We start from the raw sequence: 14,564 nt of genomic DNA, 5'->3' as shown, positions 1-14,564 counted from the left end.
CTTAAATGCCCCCAATATTTCAGCCTCTTTCACTATCCCTGGCAAGGCATTTCAGGCATCCACAACTCCCTGCATAAAAACTTCCCCCTGATGTCTCCTCTAAACTTCCCTCCCTCCACTTTGTACACACATCCTCTGGTGTTTGCTCCTCCTGTCCTGGGAAACAGGTACTGCCTCTCGTAATCTTGTAGACCTCTATTAAGTCTCCTCTCATCCTTCTATACTCCAAAGAAAAAGGTCCCAGTTCTGCTAACCTTGCCTCATAAGACTTATTTTCCAATCCAGGCAACATCCTGATAAATTTCCTCTGCAGTCTCTCCAGATCTTCCACATCCTTCCTATCATGCGGTGACCACAACTGAACACAATACTTGCCTGAGGTTTGTAGTTGCAACATGACCTTTCTACTCTTCAAAACTCAATCTCCCTATTAATGAAGCCCAGCATCCCATGAGCCTTCTTAACTATCCAATCAACCTGTGCGGCAACCTTGAGGATATATGGATTTGGACCCCTAAGTCCCATTGTTCATCCACACTCTTACGTAACCAACCATTAACCCTGTACTCAGCCTTCAGATTTGTCCTTCCAAAATGTATCACCTCACTCTTGTCCGGATTGAACTACTGCCACTTTTCTGCCCAACACTGCATCCTGTCTATATCCTTTTGTAACCTTCAATAACCTTCAGCTCCATCCACAGCTGCTCCAACCCGCAAACTTACTGAACTATACTTCTGCCTCTTCATCCAGGTCATTTCTAAAAATCATAAAGAGTAGGGGTCCCAGAACAGATCCTTGTGGTACTCCATTAGTCACTGACCTCCAGGAAGAATATTTTTCTTCCACTTTCTTCCTGTCAAATAAATCTATACACTTCTGCTTTGTTTCATTCTTCGGAATAGGTCACTGTGTGGTTTGATGAACCACAGAACACTAGAGCACAGCAACAGATCCTTCAGCCCATCTAGTTAATGCCAAACTTTTATTCTGCCAAGTCCCCTTGACCTGCACCCAGATCATAATCTCCATAATCCTCCCATCCATGTACCTATCCAATTTTTCCTTAATGTCAAAAATAAGCCCACATTCACCACTTCATCTGGCAGCTCATTCCTCTGAACCTTCTCACCTTTCACCCTTAACTCATATCTCAAATGATGCACATTGTAAGGGAAATCTCAAAAGGGACAGAGAGGGGAAAACTGCAAATGATTAAAGAAAAATGAGGTCTGTTTAAGAACAATTTTAAGGAATGAACTCTGAAATCAGAGGGAAATGGCGTTCATGTATACATGAAATGTTATAGCAGAGTGTAAATATGATGGCACAATTACAACAGTGTTACTGCAGGGTGGGATGAAACAATCTTACCTTGCGCTACTTCACTTCCAGAGCAAATTGGAGCAACACTCCAGAGGGTTTGCTGGAATGCGGCATCAACTTGTAAAGTGCTACAGCCATATGACAAATGCTGCAAGAGAACAAATCAGCTCAGCAATGGCTTGAGACTGCGGGTCAGGCTTAACCACATTTCAACAGAACACTGGTTCCACTCAAGCAATTCAAAATGAAAACATACGGCCTTTAAACATGATTCTCAAATGCATCCTGTTGTCATTTAATAAGAATAGTGCATTAACGTTTGCTTGAAACTGCAACTTCTAAAAGGCTGAGATTTTTAGGTGCTAAGTATCAATATATTCAGACCACATATCACCACACCATCTAGATATGATAGCATTTTTACTACTTGAGCCGCAAAGTTAATCACACCTGCCCTTTCCAGATATCTAATTACAAATTACATCAATGCTGATCAAGTGTTTCCAGTTACCCATCATTCAAAATCCTATTTGCCTTGAAATTCTGCCTCACTGAGCAGATTTAAAAGTGCTACACAGTCAGCGAAGTGTATTGCATTCCTTCTGCAAAACTCAACCGATTTTGGAAGTAGAATACAACATGCTGAAGTGACAAGAAGCCAACGGGCCTTTTTCCGCATCTAAAATCTAGCAGCCACCTTAGAATTAAAATATAGACAATTTTCTGTCAATTGTAAATTAACTAATTCCTACACATTCAATTTCTCATTTCACTGACAGTTACGCACCTTCCCCCCATCTTCACTCTCAATCTTCTCTTCCCCTCATCCCCAGCATTTAACTGTTGCTGGAATACCTATCTCCACATCTTCAATAAAGTGGACATTCTCCATATGCAGTCCATCCATCCTAGAACATAGAACGCTGTAGTCCAGAACAGGCCCTTTGGCCAACAATGGTGTGCTAACCTATATTTTTGAACCAACCCAACAATCAAAACCTTCATTATTTCACACCCGTCTATTTTTCTTGCATTTGTGTGCCTGTCTAAGAGGCTTTTAAATGTCCCAATTGTGCTCGACTCCACCACCACCCCTGGCAATGCATTCCAGGCAACCATCACTCTCTGTGTAAAAAAAAACCCTAATGTCTCCCCTTCACTTCCCTCCTCTCAACTTAAATAGATATGCTTTGGTATTTGCTACTGTCACTCTAGAAAAATGGTGCAGGCTGTCCAGAGATTGCCTCCTATAATCTTGAAAACCTTTATTAAGTCACCTTTCATCCTTCTTCACTCCAAAGAAAAAATGTCCTAGCTCTGTTAAACTTGCCTCGTAAGACACATTCTCCAATCCAGGCAACATCCTGGTAAATCTCCTCCACACCCCTCTCCAGAGCCTCCACATACTTCTGGCATTTTAAGCAGAAATCTCTGTGTTCTTTCACTGACATTCAGCAGAACTCGCTCATAGAAAAGGGGACCAGAAATCTGAGATGATAATCCATTCATAACAATCACTGCATGTCAAAAGTAGCTAAGAGTAGAGACTGAGGATTCAGCTTTCATACATGGCTCATCAACTCGGAGCTTAACAAGTAGAGTCATTGGATATTTGTTTTAAAAAGTGTATCAAATATTCTCCATCTCCTCACGAAACTTCGAAAATTAACAAAGGACCCATGCACCAGGAAATTAAAAAAAAAGAAACTATAGGTTATGAAAATGAACTGGCACAGAATATTTAAAACAGATAGTAGAAGTTTCAATAAATATTTTAATTGGAAAATGGTGGCTTAAATGATCGTACCCTTAGAAAGGGGAGAATGGGGAAATAATAATGGATAATGTGGAAGTGGAAGTCATCGCTAACGTGCCAAAGAAAGATGGATGTGATGGAAGGTGAGGACCTCAGCGCAATCGCTATCACTGAAGAGGTAATGCTGAGCAAACTAGTGGGCCTAAAAAATAAATAAGTATCCTGGTCCTGATGGAATGTATCAAAAATAAAGAGTACTGAAAGAAATAGTGGAAGATACAGTTAATGTGTTTGTGGAAATTTAACAAAATTCTCTAGATTCTAGTCAGGTCAGAGAGGATCGGAAGAAAACAAATCCCATGCCACTGTTTATAAATGGTAGTAAAAGGCAGGTTAATATAGGGCAAGTAGGGGAAAGTGTTCAAACTATCATTAAGAAATAAATCATGGCAGATCCAGATAGATTCCATTAGACAGAAGCAACATGGATTCAGGAAGAACAGATTACATTTAACTAATTTACAGTGATTCTTTGAGAATATAAAAAGCACACGGATAGAGGGGAACAGGATTTTGTGAAGACACTTAATAAAGTGCAGCACAAAAGGTTTCCATATAAGATAAGGGTGCATGATGCTGGAGGTAACGTATTAACATGGATAGAGGATTGGTCAACCAAAGAAGGCAGAGGGTGGGATCAATGGATATTTTTCTGCTTGACAATCAGTGCTGTGCCCATAACTGTTCACGATATATACAGGTATTAATGATTTGGAGGAGGGGACCAAGTGTAGTGTATTCAGGTTTACTAGTGACATTAAATTGAATGAAAAATCAAATTGTACAGAGAGCCTGCAGAGAGATTCAGTTAAGTGAGTGGGCAAGGGTCTGTCGGATTGAATACAATGCTGATAAATGTGATGTCATCCATTCTGGACGGAAAAATAGTAGATCAGATTATTATTTAAATGGAGAAAGGTTTCAGCAAGCTGTTGTGTATGTACTTGCGTGTGAATCTCCAAGGGTTGGTTTGCAGTTGTGACAGTTTATCAAGAAGGCAGGGATGTTACGCTGCAATTGTTCAGGGTACTAGTGAGGCCGTCCCTGGAGTACCGTGGGCATTTCTGCATTCCTTACATGAGAAATGATGCATTGGCCTTAGAAGCAATGCAGAGAAAATTTACAATGTTGATTCCAGAGATGAGGGAGTTAGCCCATGAGGAGAGGTTAAGTCACTTGTGACGATACTCGCTGGAATTTAAAAGAATGTGAGGGAATTTTGGGAAACATATCAAAACATGAAAGGAATAGAAGGGAGAAGTAGGAAAGTAACTTCCAATAATGAGTGAGACTAGATTAGGGAGCATAACCTCAAGATTCTGGGAAGTAGATCGAAGACAGTGTGGTGCTACACCACTAGCCTACTGCAGGGGGCGACCTGTGTACCTGCAGGAAGAGCACTGGAGGACAAGACAACACCTGGCCACCTGTCAATCAGCCAACCTGAATGGACCAAAACCCACCTGGTCCGCCGGGATATAAGCCACATCCAGCCCCTCGAGGTCAGTCACACGGGGCTAGCACAACTGCAGCAGGGACTTTAAGTAGAATAAAGCCTGTTGATCAATCTTTAAGTCTTGTGTCTGGTTTCTGTATGACAGTGCACCACAGACAGAGATGAGGAGGACCTATAGTGAATTTGTGAAATTCTCTGCCCAAGGCTGCCTCATTAAATCTAGCAGAACCAAACTGATTTTTGCACAGAGATGTTATGGGGAAAAGGCAAGTAAAATGGAGCTGAGTCCACTTATGGACCCTTCTTATCAAATGCCAAAGCAGGTTCGATGACCAGATCATCCTACTCCTACTTTTTGCATTCTTGTGAAACTGAAGAAAAGATGAGCTAACCAAATAACTGTCAAATATAGTGTCACAGACTTTATTTGATTTTACAACAGCTATTTTTCAGGATGGTTCAAAAGTATGAGAAACAAAGCATGCTTCCTTTCACGCACTGGAAAGAAATATGTGAAACATTTTACTCACCAGGTACCGCTCTGAGGAAACACTGACTAAAATAAGGTCATCTCCAACACGCACTTTTTCTCCTTCTGAGCGTTGTTTTGAAGCTGGGTGTATTGTCCACCAGCAAGCCTCCCCTACACAAACAGAAATATTAACACAGTGCTCTGAATAATGATGCAGTCCTTGGAACAGAGAGAGAAAACTGTAGAAAAGTCCAGGCCCTTTGGCCCTCAATGTGCCAACCCATATATTCCTAAAAAAAAGTACTAACCCTCCCTACCTTGTAACTCTCCACTTTTCCTCCATCCATGTGCCCCCAATGTTTCAGACCACCACCATCCCTGGCAAGGCATTCCAGGCACCCAGAACTCTCTATGTAAACAACTTACCCCTGATGTCTCCCCTAAACTTCCCTCCCTTCACTTTGTACATATGTCCTCTGGTGTTCGCTATTCCTGCCTTAAGAAAACAGGTGCTGGCTGTCCACCCTATCAGTGCCTCTCAAAATCTTGTAGACCTCTAATAAGTATCCTCTCACCTTCTACGCTCCCAAAAAGAAAAGTCCCAGTTCTTCTAACCTTGCCTTATAAGACTTGCTTTCCAATCCATCTAACATCTTGGTAAATTTCCTCTGCACCCTCTCCATAGCTTCCACATCCTTCCAGTATCATGTCTATCTTTCCGTGGGTATGTGGGTATAACATGAAACTATTCAAAAAAGTATATTCTGGAAACATACGCGCGTGCACGCACGCACGCACGCAAAACAACAAGCAGCTACAGCTGTCTCTCAATAACAATATTATGCTATGCCCATTTTTCGTCTAGGACCTTTTCTGTGTTTATTGTTGCTTATCAACTTTTGGAAGCTGTCAACATTTTAAATTGCCCTAACCCAATGTCTTCTTTCATTTCAAGAAGGAGTGCATGTGAGCATTTCAGATTGGAGAAATGTTGCCCGATGATCACTACAGCAATTACTGAGTATGTTACAATTAAATTAGTGGGAGTGATTTGGATACTTCCCACACAACGCAATACGCATTGGTGCTGAGGAGCTGACTCCACTCCTCTCAGCACCATTGTAATATGAACAAGTCCCCAGTCTATCCAGGTATATCACATAACATATGCCTGTTTCAGGATTTAAATCTGCCTGCTTTTGGAGGGTCGTATTCAACACACATACATTGCTGTGATATGAGCTGTCAAGACACCCTGCAACAGGTGTCCAAGAGAAGTTGAAGGCCAGGAACTCCATGATCCTGTATTGGACTCAATTAGCGAACAGATAGGAAGCCCTCAGCAGTAGGTGCTGGAGTTAGGTCATTCACTTTAATTGTTTATTCGCCCATCAAAATATTTTGATGTAATGCCATTTTTAATATTATAAGCACATTTGAATAACAAAGAGATATGTCTCATTAGTTCCATTGCCTTCGATACTGTGACACCTCAATCCCCCTCACAACTCCCCTCTTAGGTTGGATTCTGCTCTCATTCTGCCCTTCCCCAGCCTCCAGGGATGGTAAATCCAGAAGCACGATAGGCTGCACACACTGTCATTGTAGAAAAAAAAACCGAAATGTTAGAGGAACTCAGCTAGTTTATTCAGCATCTATCAGGGACAAATATATATGGCCGGCGTTTCGGGCCCGAGCCCTTCTTCAAGGAAAATTTAGAAAAGGCAGAAGAAGGAAATATCAGAAAGTCTCAGAATTCAGACAATGGGGGAAGAATCCAGACCAACAAAAGGTGTTAATTGGATGTGATAAGGGACTAGGTGGAATTTATCATCTCAGAGCCAGAGACAAGGAAAGGAGAAACAGGGGAACCAAGGGGGTGGGGGCTGGGTTTTAATGAAAGCCAGAGAAGTTGATATTAATTCCATCTGTTTAGAGGGTGGGCAGTAGGTAGATGAGGTGTTGATCCTCCAATTTACGGGTGGACTTAGTTTGGCAGTATCTAGGTTCAGTATGAGCTGGTTAATTGTGTATGTATCCCCATCACCTATATGCCTGGTGCCCCACAGCCCACCCTTGCAAACTCCTCTACTCTGCCACTTGCAGTATTGGTAAAACAATGATTCTTCAAGAAGTCGTGTGAAAGACAATTAAAAAAATCCAACTCTCTCCTCTCTATCCAAAGAATCATTTGAAACTGTTGTACTTCCTTCAAACATACCAGTTGTATCTTCCTGCAATCCAACATCAAAGGCCAACTTGTCTGTTGAAGATCGAGATGTGGACAAACAAGAAAGATACTTGGAAACAAAAAGTAGGACAGCAATGGGTTAAAATTTCAGACTAGATGCAGTTCAGATGAGAATGAGAGTAAATAGCAGGTCACTGTTAAGGAATTTCCATAGAACATTACAGCACATTAACAGGTCTTTCGGCCCTTCTAGTCTGTGCCAAACTATTCTTCTGCCTAGGTCCACTGACCTTCACCTAGTCCATAGCCCTCTATATCTCTCCCATCCATGTACCTGTCCAAACTTTTCTTAAATGTGAAAATTGAGCCCACATTCACCACCTCAGCTGGCAGCTCGTTTCACACTCCCATCACTCTCTGTGTGAAGAAGTTCCCTCTCATGTTCTCCCTAAACTTTCCCCTTTCACCCTTAACACATGTCCTTTGGTTTGTATCTCACCTAACCTTAGTAGAAAAAGCCTAGCTATGTTTACTTTGTCTATCCACTTCATAATTTCTTATACTTCTATCAAATCTCCTTTATTCTTCTTAGCTCCAGGGAATAAAGTCCCAACTTATTTAACGTTTCCATGTAGCTTAGTTTCTCAAATCCCACAAACACTCTAGTAAATCTTCTCTGCATTCTTTTTATGTTATTGATATCTTTCCTGTAGTTAGGTGACCAAAACTACACATTATACTCCAAAGTTGGCCTCACCAATTTCTTATACAACTTTGCCATAAAATCCAACCTCCTACATTCAATACTTTGATTTATTGAGGCCAATATGCCAAAATGCTCCCTTTACAACCCTATCCACCTTCAGGGAATTATATATCTTTATTCCTAAATCCCTCCGTTCGACTACACTCCTCCTCAGTGCCCTACCATTCATTGTATAAGTCCTTTCTTGGTTTGTCCTTCCCAAATACAACACTTCATTCTTGTCTGTATTGGATTGCATCTGCCATTTTTTATACCATTTTTCCAGCTGGTCCAAATCCCTCTGCAAGTTTTGAAAACCTTCCTCACTGTCCACAACACCACCAAGCTTTGTGTCATCCGCAAACTTGCTGATCTAATTTACCACATTATCATCCAGGTGACAAACAATAGTCCTCGCATCGATCCCTGAGGCCCACCACGAGTCACAGGCCTCTAGTCTGAGAAGACTACCACTACCACTCTCTGGCTTCTCCCGTGTAGCTAATGTCAAATCCAATTTACTATCTCACTGTGAATACTTAGTGTCTGAACCTTGCAAAGGCCTTACTAAATTCCATGTAGACAACATCCACAGCCTTCCCTTCTTCAACATTCCTCGTAACCTCCTTGAAAAACTCTGTCAGTTAAACATGACCTACCACGCACAAAGCCACATATCCCTTATCAGTCACTGGCTATCCAAATTTTGTATATGCAATCTCTTAGAACACCTTACAATAATTCACCTACTACTGATGTCAGGCTCACTGGCCTCTAATTCCCTGAGTTACTTTTTGGAGCCTTTTTTAAACAACAGAACAACATGAGCTACCCTCCAATCCTCTGGCACCTCACCTGTGGCTAAGGACATTTTCTTTCTTTTCCAATATTGTTATTAACATTAAAATCTCACTTCCAAAATGCAGAGTACATATAGATACGTTAAAATTCAAAAAGATACATGACACTTAAATCATTTCATTTCATCCAAGGTACTCCACATTTTAATCAAACAGATTATATTGCATTGATATTATATTTTATTATAAAAAAATAAAAATCTCAACCCACTACCAAGAAAGAAGCTGTTTGGCCAAAAAAAAGAAAATAAAGCCAGAATTTTTAATAAGATTGATTAGTCAACTTTTCTACCTTTATAACAAATCAAAGATGATATAAATATTTCAAAAAGGGTCCCCACAGTGTTTGAAAATTTGAATTCAAATCGGAAATTGAGCATCTATTCTTCTCTAAGTTTCAACGTGACATGACATTACGAAGCTATTGAGCATGATTAGGCAGGATAACGTCCCTCCAACTGAGCAACACTACCTGCCTAGCCAGAAGAGAAATAAAAGCGAATACATGCAGCTCAGATGTTGTTAGCGTTATGTCACTATCTCCAACAATACCAAATAAGGCAGTTAAGGAATATGGTTTAAAATTAACTTTAAAAAGTCCAGAGAAGTTTTGAAATACTTTGATCCAATATTTCTCAAGACTCTGGTTTATCCAGAACATATGAATTAATGAATGAAGCATCTCCGTTGTTGCATTTCTCACAACGAGGAGATACAAGGACATTTGAAATATTTCTGCCAGGGGATCTGCAATTTTTACACAAGCCTCTATTCTCTATATACCAATTCAACCCTCTCACAGCAGATTAGCAATAAAAACAGAGAATGCTGTAAATATACCAATAATATAATATCTGTGGGGAAAGAAATAGATAATATTTCTGAGAATCAACCCAAAGCATTGACTCGGTTTCTCTTGCCACAGGTTCTGCCTTACTCGTGTATTGCCCGCTTTCACAATGCAGTATTGTGTATTGTTATAAGCTTCCTGCAAAGTACGTAACACTGTCATGTGTCACGGTTAAAACTTCTGAAGGGGGCTAAAAATGAGTTCTAAAGCGCCTCCAGTTTACTTGAATCCCATGTGGATATCAAGCAGTCAGTGCATTCAATTCATGCAGAAGAGAATGGGCAATTTGTGTTCTTGTTGTTGAGAATATATGTCCGATTACATCTAGTTTCTTCTATTTAATTTCCACATCATTAAGACTCAGAAGAGTTATTAGAAGTTAGCAACTTACCATCCCACTGTACGAGTGTCTGAGCAAGACAGCATGTCCATACAGAAGCGTGCGATGGCCTCCACCCTGAGCTGTCTGTTTGGTAAATGATGAGAATGTTAAGGGTATTGCAGCAAATAAAACAGAAAGCACAACATCTGTACCTCTGTCAATCAGTGGATCTCACAACATCTGTACCTCTGTCAATCAGTGGATCTCACAACATCTGTCCATTGTAGCGATTGTAAATTCAACTGTCCTTTCAAATACTCTGCAGCTCAGTAAACAAATAGAATTCTACAGTGTGAAGCGAGAGCCCTTCGGAAATACATCGGTGGATCTCACAACATCTGTACCTCTGTCAATCAGTGGATCTCACAACATCTGTACATTGTAGCGATTGTAAATTCAACTGTCCTTTCAAATACTCTGCAGCTCAGTAAATAAATAGAATTCTACAATGTGAAGCTAGAGCCCATCGGAAATACATCAGTGGATCTCACAACATCTGTAACTCTGTCAATCAGTGGATCTCACAATATCTGTACATTGTAGCAATTGTAAATTCAACTGTCCTTTCAAATACTCTGCAGCTCAGTAAACAAATAGAATTCTACAATGTGAAGTGAGAGCCCTTCGGAAATACATCGGTGGATCTCACAACATCTGTACCTCTGTCAATCAGTGGATCTCACAACATCTGTCCATTGTAGCGATTGTAAATTCAACTGTCCTTTCAAATACTCTGCAGCTCAGTAAAAAAATAAAATTCTACAATGTTGAAGCTAGAGCCCATCGGAAATACATCAGTGGATCTCACAACATCTGTACCTCTGTCAATCAGTGGATCTCACAACATCTGTACATTGTAGCGATTGTAAATTCAACTGTCCTTTCAAATACTCTGCAGCTCAGTAAATAAATAGAATTCTACAATGTGAAGCTAGAGCCCATCGGAAATACATCAGTGGATCTCACAACATCTGTAACTCTGTCAATCAGTGGATCTCACAATATCTGTACATTGTAGCAATTGTAAATTCAACTGTCCTTTCAAATACTCTGCAGCTCAGTAAACAAATAGAATTCTACAATGTGAAGTGAGAGCCCTTCGGAAATACATCGGTGGATCTCACAACATCTGTACCTCTGTCAATCAGTGGATCTCACAACATCTGTACATTGTAGCGATTGTAAATTCAACTGTCCTTTCAAATACTCTGCAGCTCAGTAAACAAATAGAATTCTACAATGTGAAGCGAGAGCCCTTCGGAAATACATCGGTGGATCTCACAACATCTGTACCTCTGTCAATCAGTGGATCTCACAACATCTGTACATTGTAGCGATTGTAAATTCAACTGTCCTTTCAAATACTCTGCAGCTCAGTAAACAAATAGAATTCTACAAAAATTGTCTTGGTTGCTGAAGGGCTGTTGGAGTTAGATGCTCACAGAGACCATTTAGAGGCATAGTCCATCCACAGGATCATAAGAGCAGCAGAGAGGATCACTGAAGTCTCCCTCCATTGACCATGATCTGGTGGGATAATTGTCTGAAGAGGGCGCACAAAAATTAGTGAGCACTCCTTCCACCCCGCACACAGCATCATTCAGCTGCTCCCATCAGGAAAGGGAGACAGGATTATCAGACTGAGGAACAGCTTCTTCCCACGGTGTTCCCACAGGCAGTGAGAATGCCAAAAGAACTGCACCCCATCCAAAACTCTCATATTCATAAAACAATAATTACCGTATATGTCAGCATGCAAGGTGACTAGGTGTACAAGACAACCCTCAGAATTTCAACGTAAAATGTAGGTTTTGAGCTATACTCACTGGGTAAGCCTACCGTTCGAAACTTAAAAGAGTTTCCAAGAAATCCTGTCTTTCAAAGTTCGAATACAGTAACTGGTCACTGCAAAGTTTATTGTGATTGACCTGATAAGGCAGTGGAAGCACAATGCATCCTGGGAGCATGGCTGATTGTTTACTGTTGGTCAGCGGTAGCCAAAGGCAGCTGTTAACTTTCTTGCTGTGCTATTACTTTAAGATATGTCAGACCGGTTTAGAAGAAATTTTTATTGTTTTACTATAACATTTACTAATATTCCAGCTTCCCAAATGTAAGTTTCTGCAGAAAAATATTCAGAGGTAGAACCGTAGGACTTATGCAAGTGTTTCATGCTGTTCTCTATCACCAGGGGGGACACTCTCAACCATAGCATAATAAGGTTCAGATTTTATACTTGCTCATATAGATGCCCCAACAACAGACTCAATCAGAGACTCATTAAAAAGGACTCTTACTTGTGCACTTTACTGATTTTCTTTTGTTCTCTCTGCATTGTCTGTCAATTTGTTTACATTCGTTGTCTGTTCACAGTTCTTTTATTTGTTTACACTGTGTAAGTTCTTTTTGCAATATCAATTAATTCTGCCACATCCACAGGAAAAAGGAATCTCAGGGCTGTAATGTACTCTGATAATAAATCTGAAATCTATATCTGACCTGTGGTTTTGAAGTAATATTTTTAAGGTTCAAATTCCGTCTTATACCCCAACATATGCAGTATTTATTTATTTGTATATACTTGTCTTGCATGTGTATTGTCTGTCTGTATGTATGTTATGTCTGGTTGTGTGTCAGTGTGTTTTGCACCAAAGACTGGAGAACGCACTCTCGTCAGGCTGTACTTGTGCAATCAAATGACAATAAAATTGACTTGACTTGATCTCTGCACTTTACTTTCCATATATTTCAAAACTGAAGTGTAGACTCCTCGGGCAAAGTACCCAGAAAAAGTGTAGAACATCTATGTCAGCATCATTCCACGAGGGTATCTCCAAGTTAATCTGACTCCCCCTTAGAAGTGTCTTATTAATCTGGCATCTCGCAGCCTCCTGCTCTCACTCCCACATGTAAATTACATAAACTAGGCTTTCCGGGGGAAGGCGATTGCAAAGTCCTCTGATCACAGCTGTCCTTAAAGTAGAATTCTTTCCAACATTAATGGAAGATTCCCTAATTATAAAATTTGGCATACCTGCAGTGAGAACTAATGTATGAACAAAATTCTCCACAAACCTCCAGTGCAAACTGTGTGATTTCAATTTAGCACCGCAGGTTTTGGAAAAATGCCCTGTATAAATGACTGCAAAGAATTGTCAAAGGGCAAACAGAAAGCACGAAGTCCTACAATTTATGATAGATTGTATAAAAACAAAAAATACAACCCCCATATGAATTCCTTGTCCCAAGTAAATCCAAACTTTTGCTTCCGGCCTCCTCCAACTCCATGAGTTTACATGACCTTCCAAGATGTTGGCACAATCCTGAAAAAAAGGGATCATTTTCATAGATGAAATGAAATTGATGATACAACCAATCCATGGGGATTCCTTGTTTTCCATTGCAGCTGTGACTGCAGCTCAGAAGCACCTTCAGGGAAACAATTTTCTACTGTTTTTGGTTTTTCTCCTGATGTGGTACACCAAAACTGCAGAACAAGAACTGGAGAATCAATTGCTGAAAAAGACTTTCCTTGTAAGTATCTTTTCTTGAGTACTGTTTGTTCAAAGTTAAAAGTTTGGAATTTATTGTCAGAGAGCATACATGACATCACACAAAACCATGAGATTATTTTTCCTACTGTACTCAATAAGATATGTATACATGTACACAAATAAAGAAATTTAAACAAACTGCAATACAAAGAGAGAAGAAAAATCAATAAATTGCAAAAGTAAGAATCCTTAAATGAGTCTCTGTTTGTTGTTGTGAAGTCTGATGGTGAAGGGGTTGCTTCCTAGTGGTGGATGGGGTGCAGTTCTTTTGGCATTCTCACTGCCTATGGGAACACCCTGGGAAGAAGCTGTTCCTCAGTCTGATAATCCTGTCTCCCTTTCCTGATGGGAGCAGCTGAATGATGCTGTGTGCGGGGTGGAAGGAGTGCTCACTAATTTTTGTGCGCCCTCTTCAGACAATTATCCCACCAGATCATGGTCAATGGAGGGAGACTTCAGTGATCCTCTCTGCTGCTCTTATGATCCTGTGGATGGACTCTGTGAACCTAGTGGTGTGAGTCTTGTGACACCTATACCACTTTCCTGATGGTAGCAATAAGAAAACAGATTGTGCTGGGTGGTCATCAATCCTTGATGATTGCTGTTCCTCTCCGACAGCCGCATTCCATGTAGATGTTTCTGATGGTGGGAGCGTTTTGCCTGTGATGTCCAGAGCCATGTCTACAACCGTTTGAAAGTCTTGCCATCAGAGCGGACTTTAAGTGTCGGTGGAACCTCTCCACCAACCCATTAGACTGTGGGTGGTAGGCCGTGGTGTGGTGGAGTGTTACCCCCAAAAGCTTCGCCAGCTGAGTCCATAGTGCAGAGGTAAAATGGGCACCTCTGTCACTCATGATGTGTGCCGGCACGCTGAAACGAGCGATCCACTGGCTGACCAGAGCTCTGCCACAC

General features: G+C 40.7%; 1 protein-coding gene across 1 annotated transcript in view; it reads right to left on the bottom strand.

Moving 5' to 3' along the window:
- The window catches only part of ryr2a (ryanodine receptor 2a (cardiac)), a 612,110-nt gene that overhangs the window by 533,369 nt on the left and 64,177 nt on the right, over positions 1-14,564 (bottom strand). Inside the window, exons 5-8 of the mRNA XM_069936123.1 lie at positions 10,108-10,195; positions 7,292-7,370; positions 5,129-5,241; positions 1,375-1,474 (exon numbers count right to left, since the gene is read on the bottom strand). Coding sequence (XP_069792224.1) covers positions 1,375-1,474; positions 5,129-5,241; positions 7,292-7,370; positions 10,108-10,195 — 380 coding nt within the window. The remainder of the gene's footprint in view (positions 1-1,374; positions 1,475-5,128; positions 5,242-7,291; positions 7,371-10,107; positions 10,196-14,564) is intronic.

Source organism: Narcine bancroftii, chromosome 4 (genome assembly GCF_036971445.1).
Source record: "Narcine bancroftii isolate sNarBan1 chromosome 4, sNarBan1.hap1, whole genome shotgun sequence".
Taxonomy (NCBI): domain Eukaryota; kingdom Metazoa; phylum Chordata; class Chondrichthyes; order Torpediniformes; family Narcinidae; genus Narcine; species Narcine bancroftii.
Note: the sequence above shows the minus strand (reverse complement) of the source record. Positions and strands in the feature narration are given on the sequence as shown.